The 15,392-nt window shown below is 44.2% G+C and overlaps 1 protein-coding gene across 2 annotated transcripts in view; it reads right to left on the bottom strand.

Annotated features, from left to right (window-relative positions):
* Positions 1-7,683: 7,683 nt before the first annotated feature.
* The window catches only part of PRR35 (proline rich 35), a 39,003-nt gene continuing 31,294 nt past the window's right edge, over positions 7,684-15,392 (bottom strand). For both annotated transcript variants that reach the window (XM_089540359.1, XM_089540360.1), the window contains exons 2-3: positions 12,920-14,636; positions 7,684-10,977 (exon numbers count right to left, since the gene is read on the bottom strand). In XM_089540359.1, the coding sequence (XP_089396485.1) occupies positions 10,053-10,977; positions 12,920-14,556 (2,562 nt within the window). In that variant the 5' untranslated portion in view covers positions 14,557-14,636 and the 3' untranslated portion in view covers positions 7,684-10,052. The remainder of the gene's footprint in view (positions 10,978-12,919; positions 14,637-15,392) is intronic.

Below are 15,392 nucleotides of genomic sequence, written 5' to 3' on the forward strand. Positions count from 1 at the left end.
CAGGGCTCTGTTGCTAGTGACAGGAATCCTCTTACCTTTCCTGGCCAATGCTATTGTCAATAGGCTTGTTTTGCAAGGGTAAACAGAAAGTAACTCATGGTAAAGTACATAAGAAAACCCTCTGCCCCACCCTCTCAAAGCATGGTAAAAATGTGCAGCAAATGTACATTAGAAACCAGGAGACATTAATGGGGAGCGTGGCCTGCGAATGGAATATGACAATTGTCACCTGCTTGTTGAGTGGGCAAATAATGATGATATGAGTTATCATATTTAGTATTATTGAAATGTGTTATTTCCATAGGAATGCAATAAACAAATGAAGCTGAATAAAGAAAGAAAAGAAATATCTGAGAACAGCAACTAACACATTTTCAATAATATTGAAAATATTGTTGTTGTTGTGTGCCTTCATGTTGTTTCTGACTGATGGTGACCCTAAAGCGAAGCTACGATGGCGCTTTCTTGGCAAGATTTGTTCAAGGGAGGTTTGCCATTGCCTCCCCCTGAGGCTGAGAGAATGTGACTTGCCCAAGGTCACCAGGTGGGTTTCATGGCCAAGCAGAGAATCGAACCCAGTTCTCCATTATCATAGTATGGTAGTTCATTGTACATTGAAAAATAGGGAAATACCTCCAGTAGAAGAGCTGATACTGACAATGTCCAAACTAACCCTGGTTGCATCCACACAGCAGAAATAATGCAGAATATTCTTTTTTGCTAATTTTATTGAAAAAATTCAGTGGAAAGACTGGAAAAAATATCATTGGAAATGTGTTCGTCAGAAATGTACTAAAAAAAGAAATAGTTTCACTTTAGTGCCCCTGTGCCTGCATAGATGTGCAAATCTACAGCGCTATACAAATAAAGCATAATAATAATGATGATGATGATGCAGTTACCTGATCACACAATAAAATGTGTTTATAAAACAGTAAACAACAATATTTGTCCATTACGTTGCCACAGAGTTCCACAGAGCAGAGTTGCCCTTTTGGAATGTAGTTCTTCAATCCAAAAGAGAAGATGGGTACTTTTTCATAATGGAAAAGGTCACTCTGCACATATTCAAGAGTCCTTAGGTCCTTTTTGCAGTAGGGAAACTGACAGTTTTGTCAGGGGAAAGGCATTCTCCAGATGCTTAGAAGCACCCTAATGAGGGACCAGAATCCTTTGGGGAGATATATATATATATATAGACAAACCTACCATTTGGATGAACAAATGCTGTCTTCTTCAGTATTGTACTCCCTTACAAAAACCCTTCCTCTTACATGGTCTCTTCTTCCTTCCTTCCTTAAGCCCAGGATCACTGGGTAAAATGTGTGACTCAGATGTGTCTCTGTTTCACATCTCCCTAGTCTAAGAATTTATCCACTACACCAGTGCCTCTACAATGTGGGGAATGGGGATTTTTATTCTGCCAACGTGGCAGGATCAGTGCCAGCTTATCGGTCATGAACTGGCACTGGTCTACAGACCACCACTTTGAGTAACACGGCACTACATTTTCTAATATGGTTTTCAATCCTCCACCTATAAAGATCAGAAAGAAGAACATACCTTGAACAGCTGCTACTGCTGCTACTGTGAATACAAGGTAGCTCATGGGTAGTCAAACCATAGATGACAGCCTAGGGAGATTATCACATTGACTAATAATCTGAGGGCTCCCCAACGGGATACAATCAGGTTGCGGGTTGCTGGCAAGTATTATCGCTCGTAATTGAGTATTATCACTTGTATTATTGCTGCCGCTGCCACCAGCAACCCACAACCTGACTGTATCCAATTGAGGAGCAGTCGGATTATTAGTCAATGCGATAATCTCCTGTGAGGTGCAGTGGTTTGAGTGATGGATTAAAAAGGTAAAGGTAGTCCCTTGACATGAATGTCTAGTCGTAACCAACTGTAGGGAGTGGTGCTCATCTCCATTACTAAGCTTGGAGACCAGGGTTTGCATGTCTACCCAGCCATGGAAAACCACTGGGTGACCTTGGGCAAGTCACACGCTCACAGCCTCAGGGGAAAGCAAAGGCAAACCCCCTCCGAACAAACCTTGCCAAGAAAACCCCACAATAGCTTGAAGGTACCACGATAACAAATCCATATTTTCGTGATGCAACGTGCCCTTTCCAGTCGGATCAGTGCTCCTGCGTTTGTCAGCCATAAGCCTGAGAAGTTTGTTTGGGGCCCCTTTGCTCCAGTTGCAGCAAAAAGGAATTAAGTAACATAACCTGACAAGTAAATAGGGCTGCCTCAGCTGGACAGTGGGAAGACGGTGGGAGGCTTTTCTTAAAAAACGCATAAAAATAAAAAGCATCTCCTACGGCGAGGGGCTCTGACCTTTGGTTGCGCTGTTGTTGCTTTAATCACTGAAACAAACAAACATACCAACTGGGCCTCTGGCACCCATTCACCTTTGCAGCACTGAAGGCCTGTCAAGGCTTGTTTGAAAGCCACCCCCAAGCCTCTAGCGACACCCCAGCTATGGGTGGGCCATGGCCATGTTCATGCTTTCCATTTTGCTTTTCCTCCCATTTTTGCCAGGAGGCAGCACAAAAGAGATCCCCTGCCTGTCAACCCCTCAACTAACAATGGCAATGGCCTGCAAGTCAGGGAGTGCGGAATCATAAATCCTTATCTATTTCTATGTTTCTCTCGTCCTTCCGCCAAGGTTGCCAGATTAGATCCAGGGCACGGCTCCTGTGACTTCAGGTCTGAGCAGATTATGGAGCAGCTCTCAGGACATGTTGAGTCTCCTATACCTAATGGGATATCTTGGAGATGGGAATCCAGGTCTAAAGACAAAATCATTTATGTTTCGTATACACCTTATGCACATATACACGTATATACATTCACAATATATTATACACATGAGCTTTTTTAGACTTGAGCCTACTTCTTCAGATGCATGCGGTGGAGTGGAAAGCCCAGGGCAAACCTACATAGCAGTCTCTGTGTGAGAATGTCCATAGGAATGCAAAATTTTGTGGGTGTTGAGATGAGGTGACAGGTTAAGCTTTAACAATAGTTGTTGGGGGACAAGGCAAGGATGTTAACCTCAGGCATCAATGTCTTGTATTCACTGCATCATTCATTTGCATCAAGGAACTGAATTAATTGTCTTCACTTTTTTTGCACATATTTGCATCTACTTGCCCTCCCTCTGCTGAAAATGCACAGCCATACGAATCCATGCAAAGCGGATAGACAACCACACGTTTGATAATGCGCATCATGGTGGATGCTTGCAGATATTCTGGAAAAAAACATGTGAATGCCTTTTCAGCAGAGTTTATTGAGTCCCTCACAAAAATCCCAAATTTCTCCGAATTGCATGTGGCTGGTTGCAGTCTATTTGATTTGAAAGACCATACCCAGAATTCCATAGCATTCAGCCATGGCAATTAAAGTGGTGTCAAACCAGATTATTTCTCCAGTACAGATGCAGCCCAAGAAAGGAAAGAAAGAAAGAAAGAAAGAAAGAAAGAAAGAAAGAAAGAAAGAATCTTTGTTCTGTCTTTGTTGGTACCCTGTAGCCATGGCATTTTCTCCATAAAAGCCAGACATTTTTACATGCTGTATAGTGACAGTTCAGTTTTGAAGTTGCCTTAGTTATGTAACAACATTGTCTGTTTAATCCTGCCACCTCTTCAAACTTGTGCTGCCAAAATTCCTTTCTGTCAAATATGGCTTCTTACTCCAGGTTTACAATAATCCTTAAATATTAAAGTTTATGCAAGGTTTTCTGCATGCAGATGCTGTTATACCTGATGTCCTATTTCCAATGCACAATCTCTGTCTCATGCACCTATCTTATGTTTCCTAGGGCCAAAAATCTTAATGCCAAAGCTTGAGACCTAGAGATGTCACAGGAGCAGGGTTTGGTTATGTCGTTTAGTATATATTATCTCAGATTAAGTGGGAACCAGGGTTGTTTGAACCTGATTGAATTCAAACCGATTCATGATCCAATTTAAAAGGTAGTGAGAACGTGGGCTTAGAGTCTGTAGTATTTTGGATTTCAGAATTCCAAATAAGGGAGACTTAACCTGTATGACCCATTTCTTTGTCACAGAAACACAAGCAGAAAAGCGGAGAAGGACTGCTCTTGTTGTGGGGCATTGGAAAAGGACACTTTCCCTTCCTCATTCACCTGAGACCAACCCAGATGCCTATCAGTTGGGCTGGAGCATAACGAAGAAGTAATGGCTGGCTATCAGATGCCTTTAGGTTGACCAAATAACCGTGTAATGTGGCTGGCACTGGAGCAAGCGAAGTGCCCTCCGGGCCTGATTTGAATGAGGGATAAGGCCTGCAAGTTGTTCAACTCCCATCCAATTATTTAAACACAAAGGTAAACGCTTTCGCCTTTTGAACTCAAAAACTGATGGCCTCACGCATTGCAGGAAGGCTTGCATTTTCCCCTTGTAGGGGGGTTGTGTGTGTTTTTGGTCTGGCAGCTATATCGTTGCTGTTCTCTTACGAAACCTTGCCCACTTTTCTTTGCGTTGCTGGCTAAAAATGAAGAGGCTGAACCCTGAAGGTGCCTTGCTGTTCTGTATTCACCTGCTGACTTACCTGGCTGACCTTGGCAAAAGTTGGCTTGCTGTTGCTGCTGTGCGCCTTCAAATCATTTTTGACTTATGGAGACCCAAAGGCAACCCTATCATAGGGTTTTCTAGGCACGTTTCTTCAGAGGGGGTTTGCCATTGCCATCCTCTTAGGCTGAGAGAATGTGACTCACCCAAGGTCACCCAGTGGGTTTTTTGATGCTCGAGTGGGGAATTGAACCCTGATCTGATCTCCAGAGCGTTTGGCTTACTTCTACTGAGGGCAGCACAGCAGGGGAAGATACAAAGGAATAGTCCAGAGTCCAGCCCAAAGGTCAGACAATACCAGTTAGTCAGTCACAGCAAAGAGCAGAGGCAAGAGCATAATCACAAGGCAAGTCCAAGAGTCAGATAACTAGAGTCATGAATCCAAGAGCAAGGAACACAGGAACAACAAGGCTGCAAGACTGGTTGTCGTTACAAAGACCCTCTGCGGTTGGAGGTCTCTTAAAAGTTCTCTGCTTCTCTCAGCTGAAACCTATTAGCTCTCCCCTTGGCTTCCAGACTGGAAGAACGTCTCAAAGACTCCTTGACCTGCCTTCGCTCCAGAGGTCCTAGCACCTGCAGCCTAGGGTCCATAGAGTCTGTTTCTCCCTCTGCAGCTTCCTGAGCCTCTTCTGGGACTGCAGATCCAGGCAGCCCCAGATCTGCCCCTGTCTCAGCCTCCACCACATCTTCAGAGTCTGAGACCTCTGACTCTGCCTCTACGTCAGGCCCAGGGCAGTCCATAACAAGAGTCATACTCCAACACTCAAACCACTGCACCATGATGTGTGTGTCCATGTACGTGACTTCAAATTGCTTGTCAACTTGTGGCGACCCCATGAATTTCAGAGTGTTTTCCTAGGCAAGGAATACTTAGGGTCACTATAAAGTTGGAAATGACTTGAAGGCACACAATGACCAAATTAAAACGGCTTTTCTGTTTCTGTACCCCTTCCATGCTGGCCCTGGTTGGAAATTTTATTAGATGAAGATTTGGGAGGGGAATTTATCCCTGTTGCAAAGCAGAGCTTCAAAACCTTTGTGTTTTGGACTCCTTGCTTCATTCTGACTAAAGAATTTGCAGAGTTGTATATCCCCACCAATAAATAAATAAATAAATAAATAGTGTTTTCCAAATTCATCGGCAATATGCATGGCTGGCCTGCAGAAATTATCTGATTGAGTCCCTGGCATCTTGCTCAAAAGGAAAGACCTTCACTGGAAACCTTGGCAGAACTGCTGCGAGGCAGAATGGGCCAGAGCTGGCCGAAGTCTTATCTTGGGGCTGGTTGCTATTGTTGAAGCTTTGGACTCCTCCAGATTCCCCAAACCACTCCAAGTTCACCTGACTGATTCCGTTGATGATTTTCGCCAAGAGCATGTGTGTGTCTTATATCAAGATAGCTTACAATCAGCTGAAAAAATCTGCCTTGTACTGACCACATGCCATAGGTGAGATCAAACCTGTATATTTATAGTTCAGTACTTCTATCTCATGCTTCATTCTTGGTGATGTTGGTGGCGATCAGCATTCAGATAAGAGTGGCTGTGTGTTGGGTTCCTGCCTGGCCGACTGCCATTCAAGCAGGACTGGATTAAGACACACTGAAACCTCTAAGATTTGTCAAGTTTAAGATGCTTTCTTGCATAATCCCATTCCCCAGAGTGTATCATTTCAACAGGTTTTGGGTTCTCCGGGATTGGCAATTTTATCCTGGGACTGTTGGAGGGTATGTTTTAGCCAGCCATACTTGTGGGATCTCTAAAAATCAGACAAAATTAGTACAAAATCGGGTGTGATCACGTGTATTCGAGATGGTATGCTGGCCATAAGACTTGGTTTGACATGGGTGTCTCATTTAGGCTCTTGCCTTGAGCTACCTGGTGTGCTGGGCGCTCATAACACATATCTGATCTCACTGAGATTGTTGAGGGTTTTTGGGAAAAACAGCTTGGGTTTCGCTGTACTGGTCTTATACCTAGGGATGAATCCACTATAAACATCAATGCCTGTCTGCTAGTGGCTGCAACCACTGCAACATGCGCAAGTTCTTGTTTCTAAGCAGATTTTAAAATGAACCATAAATATCCTCTTCTTCCTTGTTCAAAGGAAACAGACTCAAGGAAGCAACACACTATTTTTAGTAAAGGTTATAGAATCCGTTGGAAGAGAGCACAAGGGCCATCCAGTCCAACCCTTGGCCATGCATGTCATATTGAATAAAATAGACACATTGCAGGATTTTCATAAATACACCAGCAAATACACCTGGGCACTAACTTTTAGTTGTTTTAATTTTATATATTTTTACATTCTTAAAATTGTGGACAATAAATAACACGTGTATATTCTTTAACACACACACCCCGGTGTCATTCCCTCCCTCCTCAAAGCACCATTCCACATTATCAATAAATAAATTTAGCATGTAAAGGTTGCTCGCCAGTGATTGTCATCAGTTGACACACAAGTGCAAAGGTGACGTTGCTCCAGTGTTGGTATTTGTTTAAGTGAAGGTTGCATTTCAGGGATGGTTGTGGTGGACAGCCATGGATAAATGGGAATATATGTGTGTGTATTTTGAGCATATGCCAAGTGATCGAACAGCTCAAAATAAAGTGCTGTGAAAGGATGCATGGACAAATGGACAACAGTGTGGCAAAATATGGATGCAATTTTTCTGATCTCAACTTGGCTGATTTTTCTGATCTCAACTTCAAATGCACCTTTTCAAACCACCATTTAAAATTTTTATTTACTGCTGCTTTATCAGTAAAGTACTTGGCTTTTCTGTTGTCTATGCATTAACGTTTAGCAGGTACTAAACTACTCCTGGAGTTTTAGCTTTGCCCCATGACTACAGAGAAAGTTGTGCTGATTCAATATTCCAGCTGTCCCCAAACATGTGCCCTTCGGGTCTGTTGGACCACAACTCCCATCCTCCCAGCCATGCTGGCTAAGAGTAATGACAGTCACAGTCTGACACATTTGCAAAGATGCCCAGTTGAGGAAGTTTGCCATATTCCATTGAACTGGACACAAAAGTACAGTACTCATACAAATGTGGCATGTCTCTTGTGCTACTTTTTACTCTCTGGAAGGACAAGATCCTACTAAACATTTTTATTGCCACCAGCTTTGGACACAGTGAGTTCTCTGATAACAAAAGTCTAAGCAACTTTGCCATTCTGTGCTGCATGGCAGAGGTGAGCAAAAGAGAGTTTCAGATTTGGAAGGTTTCTAGTATTGCAGTAAAACTTCAAGGTTGTCAGAATTCCAGTGCTGTAGCTGTTTAAAAATAGCAGCAACTACAAGTCTGTCTCTGGCTCCTGAAATGAAGAAAATGGTGAAGGTTCAAGGGATCAGAAGTGGATTTTTGTGTGAACCAAAAACACAAAAGGGCTCAGTTCTTGTACTGAAAACAAACCCCCGGGGTGATTATGTGCTTAGCGCTTCAGTGCTTCAGTGTACATCTGAATTGCTGAACCACTATGCAAGCAGTGGGTTCATGTTGCCGGATCTCAGGGATCTAGTTTGAAAAAGGAGGGCAATCCCAGAAACTGGCAGACTTCCCTGCTGGAAAAACACTAACCAGCTTCTAGACTGCCACTCCTGTGGCACTACCAATACTTGTGGCAAAGTTACACATAAGGTAATCTCACATTTTTCTATCCACAGAATAATTGCACAGAATGCAGAACCCAAGAAGATGCTGAGATTTAAAAAGTTACTTTTGGGACTATAACTCCCAGAATCCCCCAACCTGCATGACCCTTAGCTATGCTGTCTGGGAGATTTTGGGAGTTGTGGTCCATAATGGTAACCTTTCCAATCTTTGGAAGAAGGCGTGTAAATATTTAGTTTCAGGGTCGGTGTGCCAACTGCTGCTCTGCATCTCGCACTGTCCCAGGGCATCACCAGTTAAGATGCCCCACTTAAATGGTTGTTTATATGGTTAAGCTTTGTGATCTCATAGGATCACAGGAAAAGACGTTGGAATTTTGAGAACCATCCCTTTATTTGAAAAGACAAACCGTGACTGCATCCTTTGCACACATTATGCCCATCTGAATAGCACATTACATGGCACTTTTATGCTAGTTTTAACTGTTGCCGCCTCTTCCCAAGGAATTCTTTATTGAGGAAGCTAGGAGTTCTCCTGGTGGTCCTACCTTCCTACAAAGGACAGGGAATATTGGATTAAATCTGGATTGGAGATATATGGAATGATCATTAAAACAACCTGCAATGTAAATATGGCAGATTCTTTGTAAGTTCTGTTGGGGAGAGGACAATTTTAACATTCGCACACAGAACAAGTTGCACCTTTTTAGATCTTTAGATGTTTTCAAGATGTTCTCCAGACTCGGCAAAACCAAGTTTTTATGTGTCCAATTGATGTTAAAAAATGAAAGCATCAACGCATGTAAGAAGTTACTAGTGGGGACCATAGGCAGATAGCTAACTGAAGGGGATTAGAGCATTTTCTCTTTCTTGGCCTTTCTAAGTAAGCACTCATTTGATATGTAAACTGCCATTGTCAGATCTATGCTCTTCTTTCTTCTCTGGGATAGTCACAAATGACTGCCAGAAGCCAATTTAGGGGGCTTCTGTAACCAAGTTGAGAGTCTTTTGTCTTTTCTCATACTATCTTTGCTGGATTTCTTGAAGCAACAATACTACATTTTTCTTTTTACATTACTTTGCAACTTTAGAGTGGTTACTCTCATTTTATAGCCATAAGGTTACATCGGTAGCCCACTGCATTTTGCTAACTTAAATACCAAATTCTTACAGTAGATCTTAAAGAAGGGCCTAAAGTTTAAGATCCAACAAAAATACTTTGGTAACCATTTGGATACTGTCTAAATTAGGAGGATCACTCCTCTGGCTCATGGAGGCTTCTTATGAAACTGCTGCCATTTTCTTACTATAATCCACAATTTAGCTGAAAGCCCTGCAATAGTTTTGCCTCATTTGTGTGCATGTATGGATCACAGAATCTGATCCCTTGGGGTGGGAGTCAGTTGAGATCCCACAGCCCGTTACATCAACCTTCAAATGGGATCCCATATGAGAACATCTAGGTTGGTTAACCCACAAAGGAAGAAACAGGAAAGAACTTGGAAGTGTACCTCTTTTCTCAAAACGTTTTGCAATTTTCATCTACCCCACCCCACCATATCCAAGTCTGCAGTGTAGGAACAACAGGAAAAAGAGATGTACAGATGTCAAAGCTCCCAGGTGCCATACAATCCTAACATCTTGAAGAGGAATGCTTCATAAACCATCTGGAACCCATGAAACAAAGCTGAAGAGCCCATTGTGACGTGCAGGGTAGCTTCTAGGTCTGAGGGGCTTTTTAAAAAATGGGATTAGAGGAGGATTGTGGAAAAGGTTTTCAGAAAAACAGTCAACAAGCTCAGGGCACATGTAGGCCGAGAGCATCACGGGTCTGTGTTCAAGGGACTGTGAATGCACAACCCATCAGTCTCGTTGGGCACGGTGCATGACAAGGAGCGTGGGATGGCCCGGCACCCCAGTGGGACATCTTCGGTCACAGGCAGCGGAGGGCCTTGGCTTGGGTTGGTGTTGGATCTCCCATCCGTGCAGAGCAGGACACTGGAATCTGCCTCACATTTAGTTGTACGGCTGTAGTAGGGCTCCATTGCATGTCTGAGTTCCAGAGGTACATTGAGGGGCAGGACTTCGGCTTTGATCACAGCTCCCAGGTGAGCTTCGGCTGAAGAAGCCCGGAGGTTCTCTGAGCGGCTCATCTTGATCAGCAGGTCAATGGATTTGTTCTCATTCTCAAGGAGACAACCAGGTTCCTCATCCTCTTGGAAGGATTCGCCCACAGCCAAACAGTGACCGATACAGCCTGGATCTTTTCCTTGGACTTTGCCATACCTAGCACTAGCCTTGGGCTCTTTTCCATCTTGGTAGCCTTTCTCTAAATCCTTGGAGGACCTTTTCACAGAGAGATCGAGGGGACCCTCGCTGGGCTTGGTTGCCTTCTCCAGGGCTTGGTGGATATGGAAAAGTTCATGCCGGATTTTGACCAGCTGGTCCCTTAGCTGCTTCTGTGCTGGGGTGTCCTCTTTGGCCAGGTCTGAGAGCTTCTTCTCCACCTCCTGATACTCCTCTAATGTTTTGGACAAGTCCCCAATGAGTACAGTTGTCACCTCTGGATCTCTCGGGCTGGCTTGCTCTTTGCTTGGCTTAAAAAAGAGATGATCAGGAGTTGTAATTATAGGGGAGGAAATGTCAGAGCCACAAGTCTTCTCCTGGTCTTCAGATGGACAGGTATGGAGCTCCACATGCCAGTGGTCCAGAGGCTTTGCAGGTTGAGTGGGGGCAGCCCTCAAATTGCTACTGGCAAAGGAACAGAAAGCAGAGAGAGGGGAAGAATTAATATCAAGCAGGACTGAAAGCTAGAACAAACAATGGCAAAGCTAAACGGCATTTTGGTTGGGCACTATTTGCTGCCTTCTGTGCCATACACAGCATGGCATGTCGCTGCCTTGTGTGCCATACACAACATGGCACCAACATGTTGATGGCACGGGAACATGTTAATCACAGTACTGTAGGGGTGGAGAACATATGGTCTTTTCAGTGAAGATGGGATCTCTTTCTTTGTAACTTGAACACTTTCAGATTGCAATGCCTATCATTCCCTGCCTCTGGCTATGCTGATGGAAAGTGTAGTCCAACAACATATTGAGGGCCACTGTTTCCCATTCCACGAATGAGATGATACTGAGATATGTGCACTGCTTGGAAGTGTTACTTTATTGAACTATGACTTCCACAAGGAGAAACTGTGGGGGGATTCTGGGAATTGTAATTTAAAAATACCTTAATCTTTCAAAAGTCTACCTCTAACTCAGTATCTGGACTGTCTTATCCAGCTGATCTGTTATTCTGAAAGTGGCCAAGTAACTTAAATACTGGAAAGGAAATGGACTGAGCTTGTTTTCTCCTGCTCCAGAGACCAGGACATGAACCAGTGGGTTCAAGCTAGGAGAGATCCTACCTTCACCAAGTGAGCACTGATCCTACTTTCTCCTTCTTTACAGGCCTTTGAACATATGTTGGATGGCTGTTGCTCAGAAGTGCTTTAGCTATCTATTGCTGCCTGGCAGGGGGTTGGACTCAATATCTCTTGTGGTCCCTTCTAATTCTGTGATTCTATAACAACATAGTGAGGAGGCATCAAGCTATGAAGAAGCTTTTCTTTGGGCTGGCAGTCTCAGAAGCTTGTCTCATTGGGCAACAGCATGAAAGGTCTTTCTTTCTTTCTTTCTTTCTTTCTTTCTTTCTTTCTTTCTTTCTTCCCCCACTGCCCTTGAACTGATGTGCTCCTCACTTATCTGGCTCTCTTTTGTCTGAACTGATTTTCGATCTCCAGTAGGACAAAGGCTGCATCCACACTGGTGAAGTAATCCAGTTTCACACCACCTGAACTGCCATGGTTCCAGGCTATGGTATTTTGTGATCTGTAGTTTGTTGTGGCACCAGAGCTCTCTGACCGAGAAGGCTAAATATCTCACAAAGTGACCATTCCCAGAATTCCATAGCCTTGAGCCACCACAGGTAAAGTGGTGTCAACCTGGATTAATTCTGCAGTGCGAATGCAGCCAGAGCGAGGAAGTCACTCCTGGTGAGGTCAACACTGTAGAATTAATGCAGTTTGACACTGCTTTAACTGCCATGGGTCAATATGCTAGAATTCCAGGAATTGCAATTCTGTGAGATGTTTAGGCTTCTCTGTCAGAGAGCTTTGGTGCCACAACAAACTACAAATCCCAAGTTTCCCTAGCATTGAACCATAGCATGATGTCAAACTGCATTATTTCTGCAGTGCCGATGAAGCCCTTATCACACATTTTTAAACTGTAACCTGCCTCAATTGTCCCCGACAGAGAGGCAGGGTAAAAAATAAAGTTTTTATTTATTATTATTGTTATTTATTAGACAAACATGTGGAGGCTGAAAATTGGGACACTGGGTGCAGTCCTCATCCCTCCTTCCCCCTGATGCATGGTGTAGATGTATATGCAAAGACGCTCAAGGCAACTATATCAAGGGAAATAAATGTTTTAAAATGCTTGCAAAGCCCTAAAGCAGAGTGGAGAATCTTTGGCTCTCCAGATATTTTGGACAACACCTCCTGCAATCCCATTAACACTGGCCACGTTATCTGGGGTTGATGGAGACTGTAGGCTAAAACATTTGGAGGGCTAAAAGTGGGACAGAAGATATTTCAAGAAACATGTGCCAGGGATGGCGTTTGCATGGCACATTGTACCTGGCTTGGTAGGTCACTTTTCCAGGCGCCAGCATATTGGAGTCTACAAAATCGAGGCCATTCCCTGCAAATTTCCTCTTCAGGTTGTTGATGGGGATCCTGCTGTTGTCCAAGCAAGGGGAGGCTGGAAGGAGCTCTGCCTTCCTGACACTATTGGGGAGAAAGGATGCTCCGTCTTTTATGCCAACAACACTCTGGTAGGCATCAGATACCACTGGCTTTCTGCATAAGCTATGGGCCCCCAGCAAAGAGTTGCTTTCCTTTTCATGGACCAGCCACTTTTCTTCTTCGTCCTGCAGCAGCAAAGTTTTGTGGACTTGCTCAGGAGGGGGCTCTTCCCGAAAACCTTTCATCCAAGGAAGGCTGGTCTTCAGCACTGGCACTTTCAGGAGGCCTGCCTTGGGTGGCTCTACAGGAGGTTTGTTGGCCTGGGAAGGTGCAGGCATGGCGGCTGCTGGCTGTTGCTGAGCTTCAGGCTTGACGGCACCCATCTTGCTTTCCGTGGAGGCAAAGGAATGCTCAAATAGCAAAGGGTAGTAGAAGCGTGGGAGGAAAGCGGACCTCTCGGGGTTCTGAAGAGGCTGGAAATGGGCCGAATGGGGATGCATTAGCTGGGCAGTGGAGGCCAGGAAAGGAAGCTGGGTCAGGTGGGAGTGTGGAGCGGCACTGCTGGCCACAGTAGGGCTGAGATAAGAGAAGAGGTTGGGGTTCAATGGGTAGTTAATCCCCAACAAAGAGAGATTGAGACTCTGGGGTTCACGGAATTCCCCGTAGGCCGGAGGGGGATAACACGGGATGATGTTGCCTTCTTGGCATGGCGCAGGAATCTCACCAGCGGCGCTCCTCCGTTGGCCATTGGCAACTAGCTTCCATTGTTCCATAAGGACTCCGCTGCTCCCTGGGCATTTTTTGGGCACTTTGCAAGGCTTTGGTTTGGCTTCCAGATCCAGCGAAGTGGGCTCTTTCCCTTTGACCACGTGTTTCTTTAAGGAGAAAACATCAGTGATGATGAAATCAGGTGCAGGGTCTTTGAAAGGCTTCTCCCTTTGGTTTTTAAACCGGAAGAGCAAGGTGTTCATGTCAGGCTCTGTGGGGTCTCCGGCAGTGTTAGCATCTTTGGCCTTCTCTTTCTTGTCACCAGGGTCTACTTCCTGCATCAACGCAGACATCTCCTCTTCCTCCTCCTCTTCCTCCTCTTGGAACTGGTTGGTCTCATCACTCATTCTTTCAGAGGATGTTTCTTCTGTCCCTACAGGTTTCTCTCCTCCACTGTCGCCATCCAGGGCAAGCCTGGCAGTAGTGGTGCCAGCTGCAGAGTCACAAATCTCAACTTCATCCCGTCTCCCACGGGCCCGGGAAGCCTCTGTGGCATGCAAAAGTCGCAACTCCGGGTGAAGAAGATTCCCCTTTTTATAGGGCCAGTCGGATTCAATGAGCAAAGACAAAGAATTCTTGCACAGGCTGTACTTCATGTGGTTATAAAGATGGGATTTCTCCATGCAGGTGAAAGGGCACTGGAAACACTTGTAGTTATAGGGCTTCCCCCATGGCCTGGGAATGTAATGTGGTTTCTTGGGCTTGCGCTCCTTGTGCTTGTAAACCGGGGCTAACTTACAGCCCGTTTCATCCTTTGACATGGTTGCAGCTAAGGAGTTGGCTCCCAAGATCCTGGCTGCAGGACACCTGATCACTTGTCTTCCTAGAACTGCAGAGCAACCTGAAATGAGAGATATCACAAATAATGAATCATACAGTGAAAATGTTTCCTTTCATTTCCTAGCAAGCATTTCCAATTGCAAGGCAGGCATCTATTTTATGGCCATTGAAAACCTTTTCTTGCTACTAGCCCAGTAGGAGGCTAGCAGAGTTTTCTTGCTACCAGGCTCTTAACAGTCCAGCAATATTTAAGGATTTATTCAGTAGTCTGGTTTAATATTTCCTGAATGTTTGCACCCCTCCAAACACTTTGGAAAAAGCACAGACTGCAAATATAGTTAATGAAACTATGGGCTTTGTATCTACTAGTGATATACGAATGGCTTGTTTTCACTTTTCTTTAATATGGTTTCTCCTGCGTATTTTGAATTAAAAAAAATCATATGAACAATTGCATGAGTGTGTTTTTGAATGAAGTTTCCCCCAATGTACAACTTTTTCAGCAAGTCATTTTCCTAGTCAAATGCACTTTAAAGATTTATTTTCTCTTATACACATATTTTTGCCTGCAGTTCTCCCCGTTCCCAGAATACACATGTTTGTATGCCTTTGTGACCAGAGAACACTATTGAAGATTGTGAAGAAGTGTGCATTTTGAAGGATAACTGAGCTTTCAGCTTGTGCGTTATTTTGAAAGTATATATATATATATATATATATATATATGTATATATATATATATGCATTAAAATCCAAACTGGACAAATGTCTCCCCATTTCTACCACCCTCCAACGGCTAAAATGCGGCAGGAACACC

Source organism: Sceloporus occidentalis, unplaced genomic scaffold (genome assembly GCF_023333645.1).
Source record: "Sceloporus occidentalis isolate IW3139 unplaced genomic scaffold, rSceOcc1.0.p SCAF_10, whole genome shotgun sequence".
Lineage (NCBI taxonomy): Eukaryota > Metazoa > Chordata > Lepidosauria > Squamata > Phrynosomatidae > Sceloporus > Sceloporus occidentalis.